A 14,736-nucleotide genomic window follows, 5' to 3' on the forward strand; every position below is an offset into this window, starting at 1 on the left:
TTTTGAAAGCCCCAAATTTATTTTAAATTTTTATTATTATTATTATTATTATTACTATTATCTAAATAATTAGTATAAAGAAAATTGTTATATTATATTTTTTTTGTTATTTGATTGAGGTTATTTTTTCATAAATTATAATAATTATCTTTGCTAATTAATTAGTATATTTGCTTCAGTATTCAATTTAATTTAACCTTTTTATATAGGAATTAAGTTATATATATCGATAATATAATGAATTTCTTTTACACCTGCATGAACACAAAAGTATTCCTGCACCAATTTTCTTTTAGTGTAATTCGACATATTGTATTAGATTATTTATAATTTATTTTAGATATTCACCAATAAGTGATACTTAATAGAATAAACTACAATTATTGTTTGAATTGATCATAAAGAGTAAATATTTTTGACACCATTAATGCTCAAAATTAAGCTATTACGTTATGTACGTTTATTTCTTTTTCTTGTTTGTGATGATAGCCAAATCAAAATTTGTGGACCACAATATCCGAGAGTCCACCACTTATTTTTTGTGCTCTTCTTCCTTCTTCTTTTTTTTTTTTTTTTTTTAGTAAATTCGCTTATTTTTGTTTTTAAATTGATTAANCCGATAGTCCACCACTTTATTTATTTTTTATTTTTTGAAATTCGCTTATTTTTGTCTTAAATGATTAATTTAGTTTAGAAAGTAACTTTTGTTATTAGTGTAAATATTTTATATAGAGTATTTATATATCAAGTATTCCCTCGGTTCCAACTCCCGATATAAACATCTTTTAAAAACGATATTGTATACATCGTTACGAATCATAAGAGAGAAAAAAGTAGGTGCAGATGATAAAAAACTCACTTACAATAATATTAATATAATGGATTTATTATTTACACAGACGACGATTTTTATGTTGTCAACATAATTTAACCATTTATTCTAGGTTATTAATTTATAATATTAAATAAAATTAACTGCAATTAGTTTTTAAGTGACGTAATTGTATAAAAACTTTTACGTCGCGAGAGCTTTGATAATGTCCGTGTGTTCATCTCAATTTCTTTAATTCGCGCTTGTACTTATTCGATGTAAGCTACCTGGTCAAAGTTGAAATAATATCAGATGTCACATAATCTAATTCACTGAATATCACACTGACTGCTGCTAAACACTATTAATTACATAATCAGATTCTAAGAATCAAGAGATAATTGTCATGCAAACCTTGATTACCTTCCGTATAAATACTAGTCCAAACTCCACTATTAGCAACAACACAACCAGTTATGGAGCAAGAAAACACAATCTTCAGCCATCAAATCTCCGTCAGAATTCGTCTTGTCAAAGAGCCAGATGTGCCACATCTTCACAAACTCATTTCTCAAATGGCAAATTACCATAACCTGTCAGATGTCTTCAGTGCTACAGAGACTTCTCTTTCCAAATCCTTATTCAAATCCCCACCTTATCATTCTTTCACTGCTCTTATCCTTGAGGTCTCACCCAACCCATTTCCTAATACCATGGCCCAAGACCTCAGTTTCAACCTTATCATCAAGAATAATATCAATCTTGAGACCCCAATTATCGACCCGGAATTTGAGACTTTGAAGTCCAGATTTAATGGTGATCATATTTATGTAGCGGGTCATGTGCTGGTTTATCCAAGCTACAATGGTTTCTTTGAGAAACCTGGTCTATATTTGGACCAGTTGTTTGTGAGGAATTGTTATAGGGGTTTGGGTTTTGGGAAAATATTATTTTCTGTTGTTGCATCGCAGGCTGCAAGTAATGGAATGGGGATGGTTGATTGGCTGGTGGCTAATTGGAATGAAAAGAGTATGAAATTTTACGAGAAAATGGGAGCTCATGACATTCCTGAATATAGACTTTGCAAATTGTATGGTGAGAAGCTTCAACAGTATGCCAACATCTCTCGTTAGTTTCAACTGCTGCAGTCTTTCATATGTTTATTAGGCATCGGGACAATAGAACTGGTTGCGCAAAAAAAATAAAAAGGGTATCATGAAGTTGAAGTTGGAAAAGAAAAAGAGTACATGGAATTTATCATGATTCTTATTCTTTTTATTTTTCATATCTATCATTATTCGATGTGATAAAAAATATCTTTTCAATGGAAATATGCTTTCGATTTTGAAGGCATTTTGGTAGTTAAATTACAAGAATGTTATGAGATTTTATCGAGGAGGGAATAGTATTAATTTAAATAATCTAAAGATTATCATTGAAATAACCACAAAGATTTACTACTTTTTTCTCCAATTGCTAAAGATTTGAAAGAGTTATCGGATATCCAGGAAGGGACATAAAAATTTAAAAGGGTTAGATGTTAGTTCTCTTTGGATGCAGTTAAAGTTCAATATCTTATAGAAATTAAGGGTCCACCAAACTATATAGAGAATCAAGTTCTCTATTAAATCCTACAGAACACACACACACACACACACACTGCAGTACGTAAATGACACAATGGAGTTTTATTTAGAAAACTCCCAGCTCACGAGATTAAAAATCACGACCTACCCTTGTAGGATTTCAACTTCACTACTGAGCAAACTTCAGATTACAACCTATTGTAACCTAGGAATTAATCTCTTAATCCCTCACTAACTTGTAACAACTCTATTACAAGCCACTTTGTAATAACTCTATTACAAAGTTTTACAACCCGACTAACTCTAGCCAAAACACAAACACTAAGGTTTATGATCTACAAAAGTTTCCTACACAATGCTTCTAACTAGCTATGTAGGAATTACAAGTAAACTGCTTTAACAAAGGTGCAACACAACTAAGGACATGTAATGACTCAATACAGGAAACTGGTCCTACGTGATGTTGTTCTTTGTTCTCGATGCCCTTGAGAATCACTTGCAAGATTGACACAGACTTGAGAGAATGCTTGATAGATTCTTGAATGTGCAAGTAATTTGTTTTACTGTTGCTTGATGTTAATAATTCATTTGTTACATCACTTGAATGATGCAAGCAAGTTAGGTAAAGGGCATTCCCCTTAAAGTTGACTGTTGCACTGTTTTTGCACTATTGCGTGTGTAGGCAGCAACCTTACAGCTGTGGGGAGCTGACATGTACAGTCACCACGGGAACTGGTAGCCATATGTGTCCCCCTGTTGTTCCTTTAACTCTGAAGAGTTGAACCACGTCCCTGACTGGAGACTTGTTGATCTTAAGTACTTGAGGATGTGTAACAGGTTCCTTATCTGGTTCTTAACAATAAGTTTGTTGGATCATCAAAACATAACAGGGATACATATAACCTATCAATTTTCCTGTTTTTGATGATGACAAACTTATAATTCAAGTTCCCCTAAGAACCAGAATGACATTCGCATTTTCTGTATTCCCCCTGAATCTGTTCCCCATCTTGTTCCCCCTCAATTATTTTTCCTCCTTTTGGCATCACGAAAAGATCAGTAGCAGGCAATATGCAAAAAGAAGTCTAGCTTGGTTAACTCATGCCACATGTGTGCACACGGTCATCACTAAAAACATAGAAGAAGAACAAGGCATACACATCAAAAGGACGAAACTTTCATTAATTTTGGATAATTAAGCAGGGAGCAGTTCCATTGTTACCAACACATCCACAAAATATAAATAACAAAAAAAGGTACCAGTCATAAACATCATTAAGACTAAAATAAAGGACAGACACTAGGAATCTTGACACTGGGAAGGGAACAATTTTTAGGGAGCACTGGAAGGAGAAGGCCCAAATGAAGAGGCAAGGGTTCTAAGAAGGATGTCCATTCGAGCACTAGCTGACACCAGCTCGTTGAGTAGTCTCTCCTTCCAGTCCTCAAACTGTTTCCCGTGGTCAACATTCTCTTTTGTCAGACGGGCAGCCTCTGTGCTTTGAGAGCTACTGGAACCAGGTGCCTGCTGAACCTGACTTAGCTGACCTTCGAGAATGGCTTTCCTTGCCTTGAACTTCCTTATCTCATTAGTGGCACTGTTCTGAGCATTGATCTACTGAGAGATAGTAGAATTGCTGCCAACCCCTCCACTTCTGTCAATGCACTCACACTCTTCTAGGGTGGTTTTGGAGAAGGATTGCTTGCGAGTTCCCACCTTAGCTTTTCCCAAAGGGACTTTGAATAATTCAAAAACTTTAGTGAGGAGGAACCCGTAAGGCAGCCTATGATTACTATCCTTGAACTCTGCCACCTTCTTCATGTGTTCTATTATAAGACCAGGCAGATTTATAGTGGTGTAGCCATCCAGTGCTTCCATGAGAACCAGGTCTGCTCGTGAAGTAATGGACCGTCTTTCTGCGTGTGGGAGTAGAACTTTGTTCACCAATTCAAACAACAGTTGGTACACGGGAAGGAAAGCCTTCTAGTGTACCCGTTCCCCTTGTTGTATGGCCTTATCCTTCACGATGACATTTCTGAAGTTAGAAGAGGAGGTTCCCTCTATGGTGGACATTCCCTCAGTAGGCACGTGCATAATGGTTCCTAGTACAGTTGTGTCCATCACAAAATCAACACCATTCACTTTCAGACAAATATTATCATCCTCAACTGTGAAGAAGTCAGCATAAAAATGCACTTCTGCTTCATAAACTTTGGGATTGTCATCAGTGAACAAATGTGTCCACTGTTGGTACTTACAGATGTCAGCCAGTTGGCGCATTCGTGACATATCAAGAATATCAGGGGCAAATGTGCGGTCCCAAAGCACCTTCTGATTTCTCAGTTTCCCTTTCCTCATCCCTATCACACCCTTTTTTTCCACCTCACTAATCCTCTTTAAATAAATAAAGGTGATTTTTGAAGCTCAAAAGGGTTTTCCAATTATAAAGTGACAAAATTGTGTTCAAAAGGATTTTTCAGAGTGTCACGACCCTATTCTCGGACTCGGTCGTGATGGCACCTCTCGTGAAGACAAGGCTAGCCAACTATTCCCAAATTCGAAGTTAAACAGCTAAACATCAAGAAAAATAGGCTAAAACATGATTTAATAGTACTATGTAACAGATAATATCATAATAATGCGGAAGTATAACCCAAACACAGCCCTAACCGGGGTGTCACTAGTCATGAGCATCTATAAGTCATAATACAAGTCTGCTAAGTCTGTAAACTAGTACATCTGTCTAAAACAAGATAGAAATGATAAAGGAGGAGAAACACGAAAACTGCGAACGCCAGGGAGCTACCTCGTGTACTCCGAATGTCCGCCTGAAGCTGGATGGATCAGCACTCGGGAGCAGAACCAGCTACGCCTGAATCTGCACGCAGGGTGCAGGGAATAAAGTGAGTACTCCAACTCAGTGAGTAACAAATGTAAATAAAGACTGAAAGCGAGAAATCACGTAAGGCACAGGGCAACTATAATGAAGCAGTAAAACCATTTGAAAACAGTAAATCAGTCAAGAGATAAATAGAAATCCTTTTTCAATAGGAAAGCAGGAAAATGACAGGCAATGAAGGAATAATGTACATATAGAAGTTTGCCCCTCGGGCAAAATATCAACAACTCCGCCCCTCGGGCAACATCTCAGAACCATACCAGCCCCTCGGGCTCAATCTCACATCATACTGGGTACCCGCGCTCACTGGGGGTGTGCAGACTCCTGGAGGGGCCCCTTATGGCCCAAGCGCAATATCAAGCCATCTCGTGGCGTCATCACTAGGCCCTCGGCCTCATATCAATCAAGCCACCTCGTGGCGTACATATCTTAGGCCCTCGGCCTCAAATCAATATCAGTGTTTCCTCACAACATAGGCCCTCGGCCTTACTCAGTCAAAAATCCTCACAAGCCCCTCGGGCAGTAGTAAAACAGTATTTCTCAGCCAAACATTATTTAAAATATCATTTAAGTATTAAAAAGGAGTAAACATGGCTGAGTATAAAAGTAGTGGAAAATAACATGACTGAGTTCAAGTATAAAGTCAAAATAGTGAGGAAATATCAATAAAATCCCCCGAAGGGTTCAAATAGTTGGCACGAAGCCCAAGTATGGCATTCCGCCCAAATAATGATGATAGCAAATAGATTTCAGTCAAATACGCGGTAAAATCATCAATCGGGACGGACCAAGTCACAATCCCCAATATTGTACGACCCCACGCTCGTCATCAAGCGTGTGCCTCACCTCAATATAGCACTACGATGTGCAATCCGGGGTTTCAAACCCTCAGAACATCATTTACAATCATTACTCACCTCGAACCGGTCAAATCTCTAGCTCGCGATGCCTTTGCCCCTCGAATCGGCCTCCACTCGCGTCGAATCTATCCAAAATTAGAACGAGGATGTCAAAATAGGCTAAGGGAACGAAACCCAAGCAAAAACAATCAATAATTAACACAAATCCCGAAATTACCAAAACCCGACACCCGGGCCCATGTTTCGGAATTCGATAAGTTTTACACCATACCAAAAACATAGAAAGCCGACCTCATATGGCCCATCAAAACCTCAATCATAGGTCTCCAATCCTAAACCCTAGCTTCCCCAATTTTCCCCCTTAATTCTCACAATTTCTAGCTCTAATCCATGAAATAATAGCATAGGAACGAGTTTTAGGTCCAAAATTATTACCTCAATGAAGTTCCCTTGGAATCCCTCTTCCAAATCGTCCAAAAAGCTCCCAAGACGAAGTCAAAAATGGTGAAATAACCCAAAATTTGCGAAGGAGTCTTTTAATTCTCCTGTCCAGTTGTTCCGCATCTGCGGCACAATTGCCGCTTCTGCGGTACCGCATATGCGGTCTATCCTCCGCTTCTGCGGAAATCACTTAACGAACCAATTCTGCATCTGCGGTCCACTCTCCGCACCTGCGACTCCGCAGGTGCGGTCCAACTACTGCATCTGCGATTCCTGAATCTTCCTCTTAAATCCGCATCTGCGGCTCCCCTTCCGCACGTGCGGCACCTGCGGTCCCCAAACCGCAGGTGCGAAAACACCAGAAGCAGCAACTTCAGCAGCTGCAATAACATCTCAACTTCTCTATTGACCACCTGAAATCACCCTGAGGTCCACGGGACCTCAACCAAAAGCACAAACATATCCTAATACCTTATTCAAACTTGTTCCAATCATCAAAACACTTCAAACAACATCAAATCGACCAAAACACCTCGGATTCAAGCGTAAGTTTCTAAAATCTTCCGAATTCCGCCTTTGATCAAAAACCCAACCAAACCACGTCCGAATAACCTAAAATTTTGCACACACATCCCAAATGACACACGAAGCTACTGCAACTCTCGGAATTCTATTTCGACCCCTATATCAAAATCTCGCCTACCAACCGAAAATCGCCAAAATACCAACTTCGCCAATTCAAGCCTAAATCTTCTCCAAACCTCCAAAACCCATTCCGATCAAACTCCCAAGTCTCAAATCACCTCCCGAAGCTAACCGAACCGTCAGAACTCCCATCCGAGCCCTCTAACACATAAGTCAACATCCGGTTGACTTATCCAACTTATGTCTTCTTAAAAGAGACTAAGTGTCTCAAACTTCACCAAAATCATTCCGGATTCAATCCGACCAACCGGAAACCATAAAACACGGATAAAAAACAATAAGAAGCTGGGGGAAAACGGAGCGGTAACTCATGAGACGACTGGCCAGGTCGTCACATCCTCCCCAACTTAAACAAACGTTCATCCTCGAACGAGTCAAGAAACATACCTGACGCCTCAAACAGGTGGGGATATCTGCTCTGCATCTCTTGCTCGGTCTCCCAGGTAGCCTCCTCCACGGGCCGACCTCTCCACTGCACTTTCACCGAAGCTATATCTTTTGATCTCAACTTCCGAACTTGACGCTCTAAAACAGTTGCTGGCTCCACATCATAAGTCAAATCACCCTCCAACTGAACCGTGTTGAAATCCAGAACATGAGACGGATCTCCAATATACTTCCGGAGCATAGAAACATGGAACACTGGATGCACACTCGAGAAGCTGGGTGGCAAGACAAGCTCATAAGCCACCTCCCCAATCCTCCAAAGTACCTCAAAAGGCCCAATGAACCACTGACTCAACTTCCCTTTCTTTCCAAATCTCATAACCCCCTTCGTGGGTGAAACCTTCAACAGAACCTTCTCTCCAACCATGTAGGACACATCTCGAACCTTCCTGTCAGCATAACTCTTTTGCCTCGACTGCGCTGTACGAAGTCTCTCCTGAATCACCTTCACCTTATCTAAGGCATCCTGTACCAAATCTGTCCCCAATAGCCTAGCCTCACCGGGCTCGAACCAACCAACTGGAGATCTACACCGCCTCCCGTACAAAGACTCATATGGAGCCATCTGAATACTCGACTGGTAGCTGTTGTTATAAGTAAACTCTGCAAGCAGTAGAAATTGATCCCATGACCCTCCGAAATCAATAACACATGCGCGTAACATATCCTCCAATATCTGAATAGTGCACTCGGACTGCCCGTCCGTCTGAGGGTGTAAAGTTGTGCTCAACTCCACCTGAGTACCTATCTCTCGCTGGACAGACTTCCAAAACTGGGAAGTAAACTGAGTGCCCCGATCTGAAATGATGGAAGCTGGGACACCATGCAATCGAACAATCTCCCGGATATATATCTCTGCTAACCGCTCTGAAGAATAAGTAGTACAGATAGGAATAAAGTGCGCAGACTTGGTCAGCCTATCCACAATCACCCAAATAGCATCGAACTTCTTCAAAGTTCGTGGAAGCCCAACTACAAAGTCCATGGTGATCCGCTCCCACTTCCACTTGGGAATATCCATCCGCTGAAGCAAGCCACCCGGTCTCTGATGCTCATATTTCACCTCCTGACAATTGAGACACCGAGCTACAAATCCCACAATATCTTTCTTCATCCTTCTCCACCAATAATGTTGTCTCAGATCCTAATACATCTTCGCAGCTCCTGGATGAATAGAATACCGCGAGCTATGGGCCTCCTCCAGAATCAACTCCCGAAGCCCATCTACATTGGGCACACAAATCCGGCCCTGCATCCTCAACACCCCATCATCTCCAATAAACACATCTCTGGCATCATCATGCTGAACTCTGTCCCTAAGGACAAGCAAGTGTTAATCATCATACTGCGCTCTCTGGTTCGCTCATATAGGGAAGACTAAGAAACCACACAAGCCAATACCCGATTGGGCTCCGAAATATCCAACCTCACGAACCGATTGGCCAAAGCCTGAACATCAACCGCAAGAGGTCTCTCCCCAACTGGAATATATGCCAAACTCCCCATACTCACTGCCTTTCGGCTCAAAGCATCGGCCACCATATTGGCCTTCCCCGGATGGTACAATATAGTGATGTCATAATCCTTAAGCAATTCCAACCATCTCCGCTGCCTCAAGTTAAGATCCTTTTTCTTGAACAAATGCTGAAGACTGCGATGATCGGTGAACACCTCACAAGATACGCCATACAAATAATGCCTCCAAATCTTCAACACGTGAACTATGGAAGCCAACTCCAAATCATGAACGAGGTAGTTCTTCTCATGGGGCTTCAACTGACGAGAAGCATAAGCAATAACTCTACCCTCCTGCATCAACACACAACCAATCCCTGCTCTCTAAGCATCACAGTACACGGTATATGAACCTGAAGCTGATGGCAAAACCAATACTGGAGCTGTGGTCAAGGCTGTCTTGAGCTTCTGAAAGCTCTCCTCACACTCGTCCGACCATACGAATGAAGCACCTTTCTGAGTCAACTTGGTCAAGGGAGATGCGATAGATGAGAATTCCTAAACAAACCAGCGATAATCGCCTGCCAAACCAAGAAATCTGCGAATCTCTGTGGCTGAGGACGGTCTGGGCCAACTCTGAACCGCCTCTATCTTCTTTTGATCAACCTGAATACCCTCACTGGACACCACGTGTCCCAAGAATGCCACTGAACTGAGCCAAAACTCACACTTGGAGAATTTTGCGTAAAGCTTCTCCTCCCTCAACCTCTGCAACACAACCCTCAAACGCTCCGCGTGCTCCTCCTGACTACGCGAATATACCAGAATATCATCAATGAAAACTATGACAAATGAGTCAAGATAAGGCCGGAACCCACCGCCTCTATCTTCTTTGGATCAACCTGAATACCCTCATTGGACACCACGTGTCCCAAGAATGCCACTGAACTGAGCCAAAACTCACACTTGGAGAATTTTGCGTAAAGCTTCTCCTTCCTCAACCTTTGCAACACAACCCTCAAATGCTCTGCATGCTCCTCCTGACTACACGAATATACCAGAATATCATCAATGAAAACTATGACAAATGAGTCAAGATAAGGCCGGAACACGCTGTTCATCAAATGCATGAACGCTGCTGGGCATTGGTCAGCCCAAAAGACATAACCAGGAACTCATAGTGACCATATCTGGTCCTGAAGGCCGTCTTAAGAATATCCGAATCCCTGATCTTCAACTGGTGATAACCCGAATGGAGATCAATCTTGGAGAACACCCTTGCTCCCTGAAGCTGGTCGAATAAATTATCAATGTGAGGCAAAGGATACTTGTTCTTAACTATTACCTTGTTCAATTGCCTATAATCAATGCACATTCTCATAGTGCCATCCTTTTTCTTCACGAACAGAACCGGCACGCCCCAAGGCGACACACTAGGCCGAATGAACCCCTTATCAAGGAGTTCCTGAAGCTGCTCCTTTAACTCCTCAACTCCGCTGGTGCCATACAATACGGCAAAATAGAAATGGGCTGAGTGCCCGGCACCAGGTCAATACAAAAATCAATATCCCTGTCCGGTGGCATGCCCGGCAGGTCTGCAGGAAATACATCGGGGAAATCCCTCACAACTGGGACAGAATCAATACTGGGAGTCTCAGCTCCGACATCCCTCACAAAGGCTAGATACGAGAGACAACCCTTCCCAAACATACGCTGGGCCTTCAAGAAAGAGATCACTCTGCTAGGAACATAATTAGTTACACCTCGACACTTGATCCGTGGCACACCTGGTATAGCCAATGTGACTGTCTTAGCATGACAGTCCAGAATAGCGCGGCACGGAGATAGCCAATCCATGCCCAGAATGACATCGAAATCCACCATACTAAATAATAAAAGATCCACTCGGGTCTCTAGACCCCCAATAGTCACCACACACGACCGGTACACGCGGTCTACAACAACAGTATCGCCCACCGGGGTAGATACATGAACAGGTAAAGCAAGAAACTCATGGGGCGTACCCAAATAACGAGCAAAGTATGATGACACATAAGAATAGGTGGAACTGGGATCAAATAATACAGAGGCATCTCTGTGGCAGACTGAAACGATGCTTATAATAACGGCATCTGAAGTGATAGCATCGGGTCTGCCTGGAAGAGCATAGAAACGGGCCTGACCGCCCCCTGATCGACCTTCCCCTCTGGGGCGACCCCTAACTGACTGACCCCCACCCATAGCTTGCTGGGCGAGTGGTGGTAAAGCAACTGGCGCTGAAGCCGATGACTGGCCCCTCTGCTGGGATGAACTGCAACACGTCGGGGACACTGTCTCCATATGTGGCCCATCTCTCCACACTCGTAACAACTCCCAGGTGCTGGAGAAGGGGACTGATGGGGACCCCTCGCATCGGAGTGACTAGCAGATGCACTCAGCATAGAAGAGCCCTGGACTGATGGAGCACGGGATGAGCTTTGAGCTGGAAGGGCACTAAGTGAAGAATGGCCCTGATGTGAACTGTGAGAACCATGAACCGATGACGCCCCACGATAACCTGGGCAATCTGACTGACCATGTCGGAACTGTCGACCTCTGCCGTGCTGAAACTGGCCCCTCGAAGGAGCACCACTGTAGCTACCAGATCCTCGAGGCCTCTTTGCCTCCCTCTCCTCGCTCCTGGCGACGAATATACTCAATCTCCCGGGCAATATCCACAACCTCCTCGAATGTAGCACTAGTCACCCTCTCCCTGGTCATGAGAATATGGAGCTGATAAGTAAGACCATCGACAAACCTCCTGATCCTCTCTCTATCTGTCGGGACCAACTAGATGGCATGACGAGCCAACTCAGGGAACCTCAACTCATACTACGACACGGTCATCTCCCCCTGACGCAACCACTCAAACTATCTACGCAGCTCCTCTCTACGAGATAACGGCACATACTTCTCCAGAAAGAGAACGGAGGACTGCTGCCAGGAAAGGGGTGCTGCACCAACAGGCCTACGCCTCTCAAAATCCTCCCACCAAGTCAAAGCAGGTGTTGATACCCAATTTTTCCCTATATATTTCTAATATACAAAATACTTTCAAAATAGCATGTCCAAATGTTTTACTATTTTTTTTCTTAATTTTTTAGGATTTTTTTAATCAATTTATCGCCCTATTTTATCCGCAAAAACCCAATAATTATTTCCAAAATTATTATTTTTGGTGATTCATTTATTAGATTTTCATATTTATATTAAAATGTGGCTAATATAATTTTTGCATATTTTTACAAGATCATTTAGTATTTTTAAAGTTAAATTGTATGTAATTACAATATTAGCCTTTTTTTAGGATTAATAACGTTCATATTCACAAAAATTAGGTCTGGTATTTTTAAATAGTTTATGTGCTATTAATCATTTTAGTACCCTTAATTTATTTCCAGAAATTATTTCACTATTTTTAAAAATCAAAAAGGGAAAAATAGCTATTTAAATGGTAGCCCTATTTGTATTTCAATTATAACCAGTTCAAACCCCAATCCCAGCCCAATTTCGAATTAAAATACCCGACCCAAATCCTAAATCCGCCTACCCGACCCAAAAACCCACTAAATCCCGGCCGTTGATCTAAAAGATCAACGATCCTCATAATTCCTTTCCTTTTTTAATCCAACAACCCACCAAACCCTACCCATTCTCTCATTTCAGCCGCCCTTGAATTCCCTTCTCCCTCAATTCTCTCTGAGACTCCATCAAACCCTAGCCGCCGCCATCAAACTCCAACCCTATATCCACCTCCCATGGCTTCTACGTGTTCGATTATTATGGTTTCAAGGCTAGATCTTGAAAGAGCTTGGCCCAAACCTTGGTCGATTCCGATTTACGGCTGTTCTCTGGTCGTCTCTGACCTTTCTCCGGCTAGCCATGGCTGTTCGAGTCCGACTCTTGACTCTCTTGCTTAAATTAATGGTTTTCAAAGCCTTTCTCACCACTTGAGGTTCCTCTGAAACCCTAACCTTCAAGGTTCCCTCGACTCCTCTTAGATTTGTTTCAGACCTATGTCTGCTCTGGACTTTTAAGCGTTTTTCTCAAAGTTTCTTTTAAAGCTCCGCTTTCAAAACTCCTTATCTTTTCGATTAGGGTTTCTATTAAGCTATTTCGAAACCTTTCTCTGATTTTTTGATATGTTTTGCTGTGTTTGCTCGTATTATCCTTCTGCCTGAGTTTGCATGTTAAGACCTCTAATTTCTTTTGACTGTTTATTAAGCGAATGTTTGTTTGCCTGAGTTTTTGTCCGATCTGTTTATTTATCCTCTATTTAAAACCCTTCTATTGTTGAAAATCTTATGGTTTTGGGTCTGAGACTGTTTGTGTAAGTGCAGAAGTTCTTTTCGAAATCCCTTGTTCCCTTTGTGCAATTCTTCCGATTCTGGGTTTCCGTCTTCTCTTTAACCTCGCCGATGTTGAAAGCCCTAATTCTTCTAGGTTTCTTCGTTTGATTTTGTGACTGGCCTGCTCTTGTTTGAGTTTCTGTGACTATCTCACTTCGAATGTGTTTCTACTAAGTTCCTTATGCCTAACTTACATTAGCTCTATGTGCTTGTGTTCGTCTTGACTGGTCAAGACTTGCCCCTTTGCTTGCTATGTTTGGTTACTCACATCTCACTCTATTTATATGTTAAAAACATGACTCATGACTATCTCTTTGATTGACTCTGAGCTCCCTATTTCTTCGCTTGATTTGAATATTTCTCATTAGACTTTCGATTCTCCTATTTTAACTTGGTTTATTTGCTTATTCATGGGAACCCATGTTACTCTCCTTAAATCAGTAATTTCGAATCCTTGATTCCCTGATTTACCATGTGCTGATTTTCGATTGTCTCATATTTTGCAATTTATTGTGTTTCTTACCTTATTTGGTTAACCAAGTATTGTACTGATTCTCCATCAGTTGTTTCCTTAATTGAACCCCTATGCACTTACCCCTAATTGTCTATTCAGTACATGATGCTCTACTTGATTTCTTTCCTTAAGCATTTTCTGCCCCTTACCGTTGGTTGATTGCCCCTTAATTAAAGGAGTACTTGCATTGATTTGATTTTAATTAGTACTTGGTTCCATAATTACTATACAATTGTAACTCTTGCCTTATTTTACATGGTTTTCGAACTACTATATATACATACTCTCTCATTAACACACACACGAACACTTTTAGTTCTGAACTCACACTTACACTCAAAACACTCTCTCTTGCTTTACTACTTGTACTGTGGCCTGTTTAGCTGGTTGAAAGCCAAAGCTATATTTCGAAGTCCTGCTACTTTTCTTTACTACATTTTGCCTTCTTTGAACTGGTACGTTCTAATTAAGTTTTCAGCCTCAACAACAACATGGTTACTTAATGTTCTTGCATTCTTGTCTGCCTACTGCTTGTATCTATTTTAGTACTTTATTTACATGCTGTAACTTCTTTCCTCCTGTTCTGAATCAATGTATTATGAATCCTAAATCCCTACCTCAATGTGTTT

General features: G+C 41.4%; 1 protein-coding gene and 1 pseudogene across 1 annotated transcript; one reads left to right on the forward strand and one right to left on the reverse strand.

Annotated features, from left to right (window-relative positions):
• LOC109233708 (probable acetyltransferase NATA1-like) lies at positions 1,288-3,179 on the forward strand. Its single transcript, XM_019399574.1, has 2 exons — positions 1,288-1,922; positions 3,080-3,179. The coding sequence occupies exons 1-2, from the start codon at positions 1,288-1,290 to the stop codon at positions 3,177-3,179; spliced, it is 735 nt and encodes a 244-aa protein (XP_019255119.1).
• On the reverse strand, positions 10,168-10,580 carry LOC109233954 (annotated as a pseudogene).

This window comes from Nicotiana attenuata, chromosome 10 (genome assembly GCF_001879085.1).
Source record: "Nicotiana attenuata strain UT chromosome 10, NIATTr2, whole genome shotgun sequence".
NCBI lineage: Eukaryota > Viridiplantae > Streptophyta > Magnoliopsida > Solanales > Solanaceae > Nicotiana > Nicotiana attenuata.

Excerpts from the sequence above, each read along its gene's own strand:
- LOC109233708 (XM_019399574.1), top strand. The coding sequence starts at position 1,288 with ATGGAGCAAGAAAACACAATCTTCAGCCATCAAATCTCCGTCAGAATT. Across the intron at positions 1,923-3,079 it reads TATGGTGAGAAGCTTCAACA|GCAGCAACCTTACAGCTGTG; the intron begins GTATGCCAACAT and ends TTGCGTGTGTAG.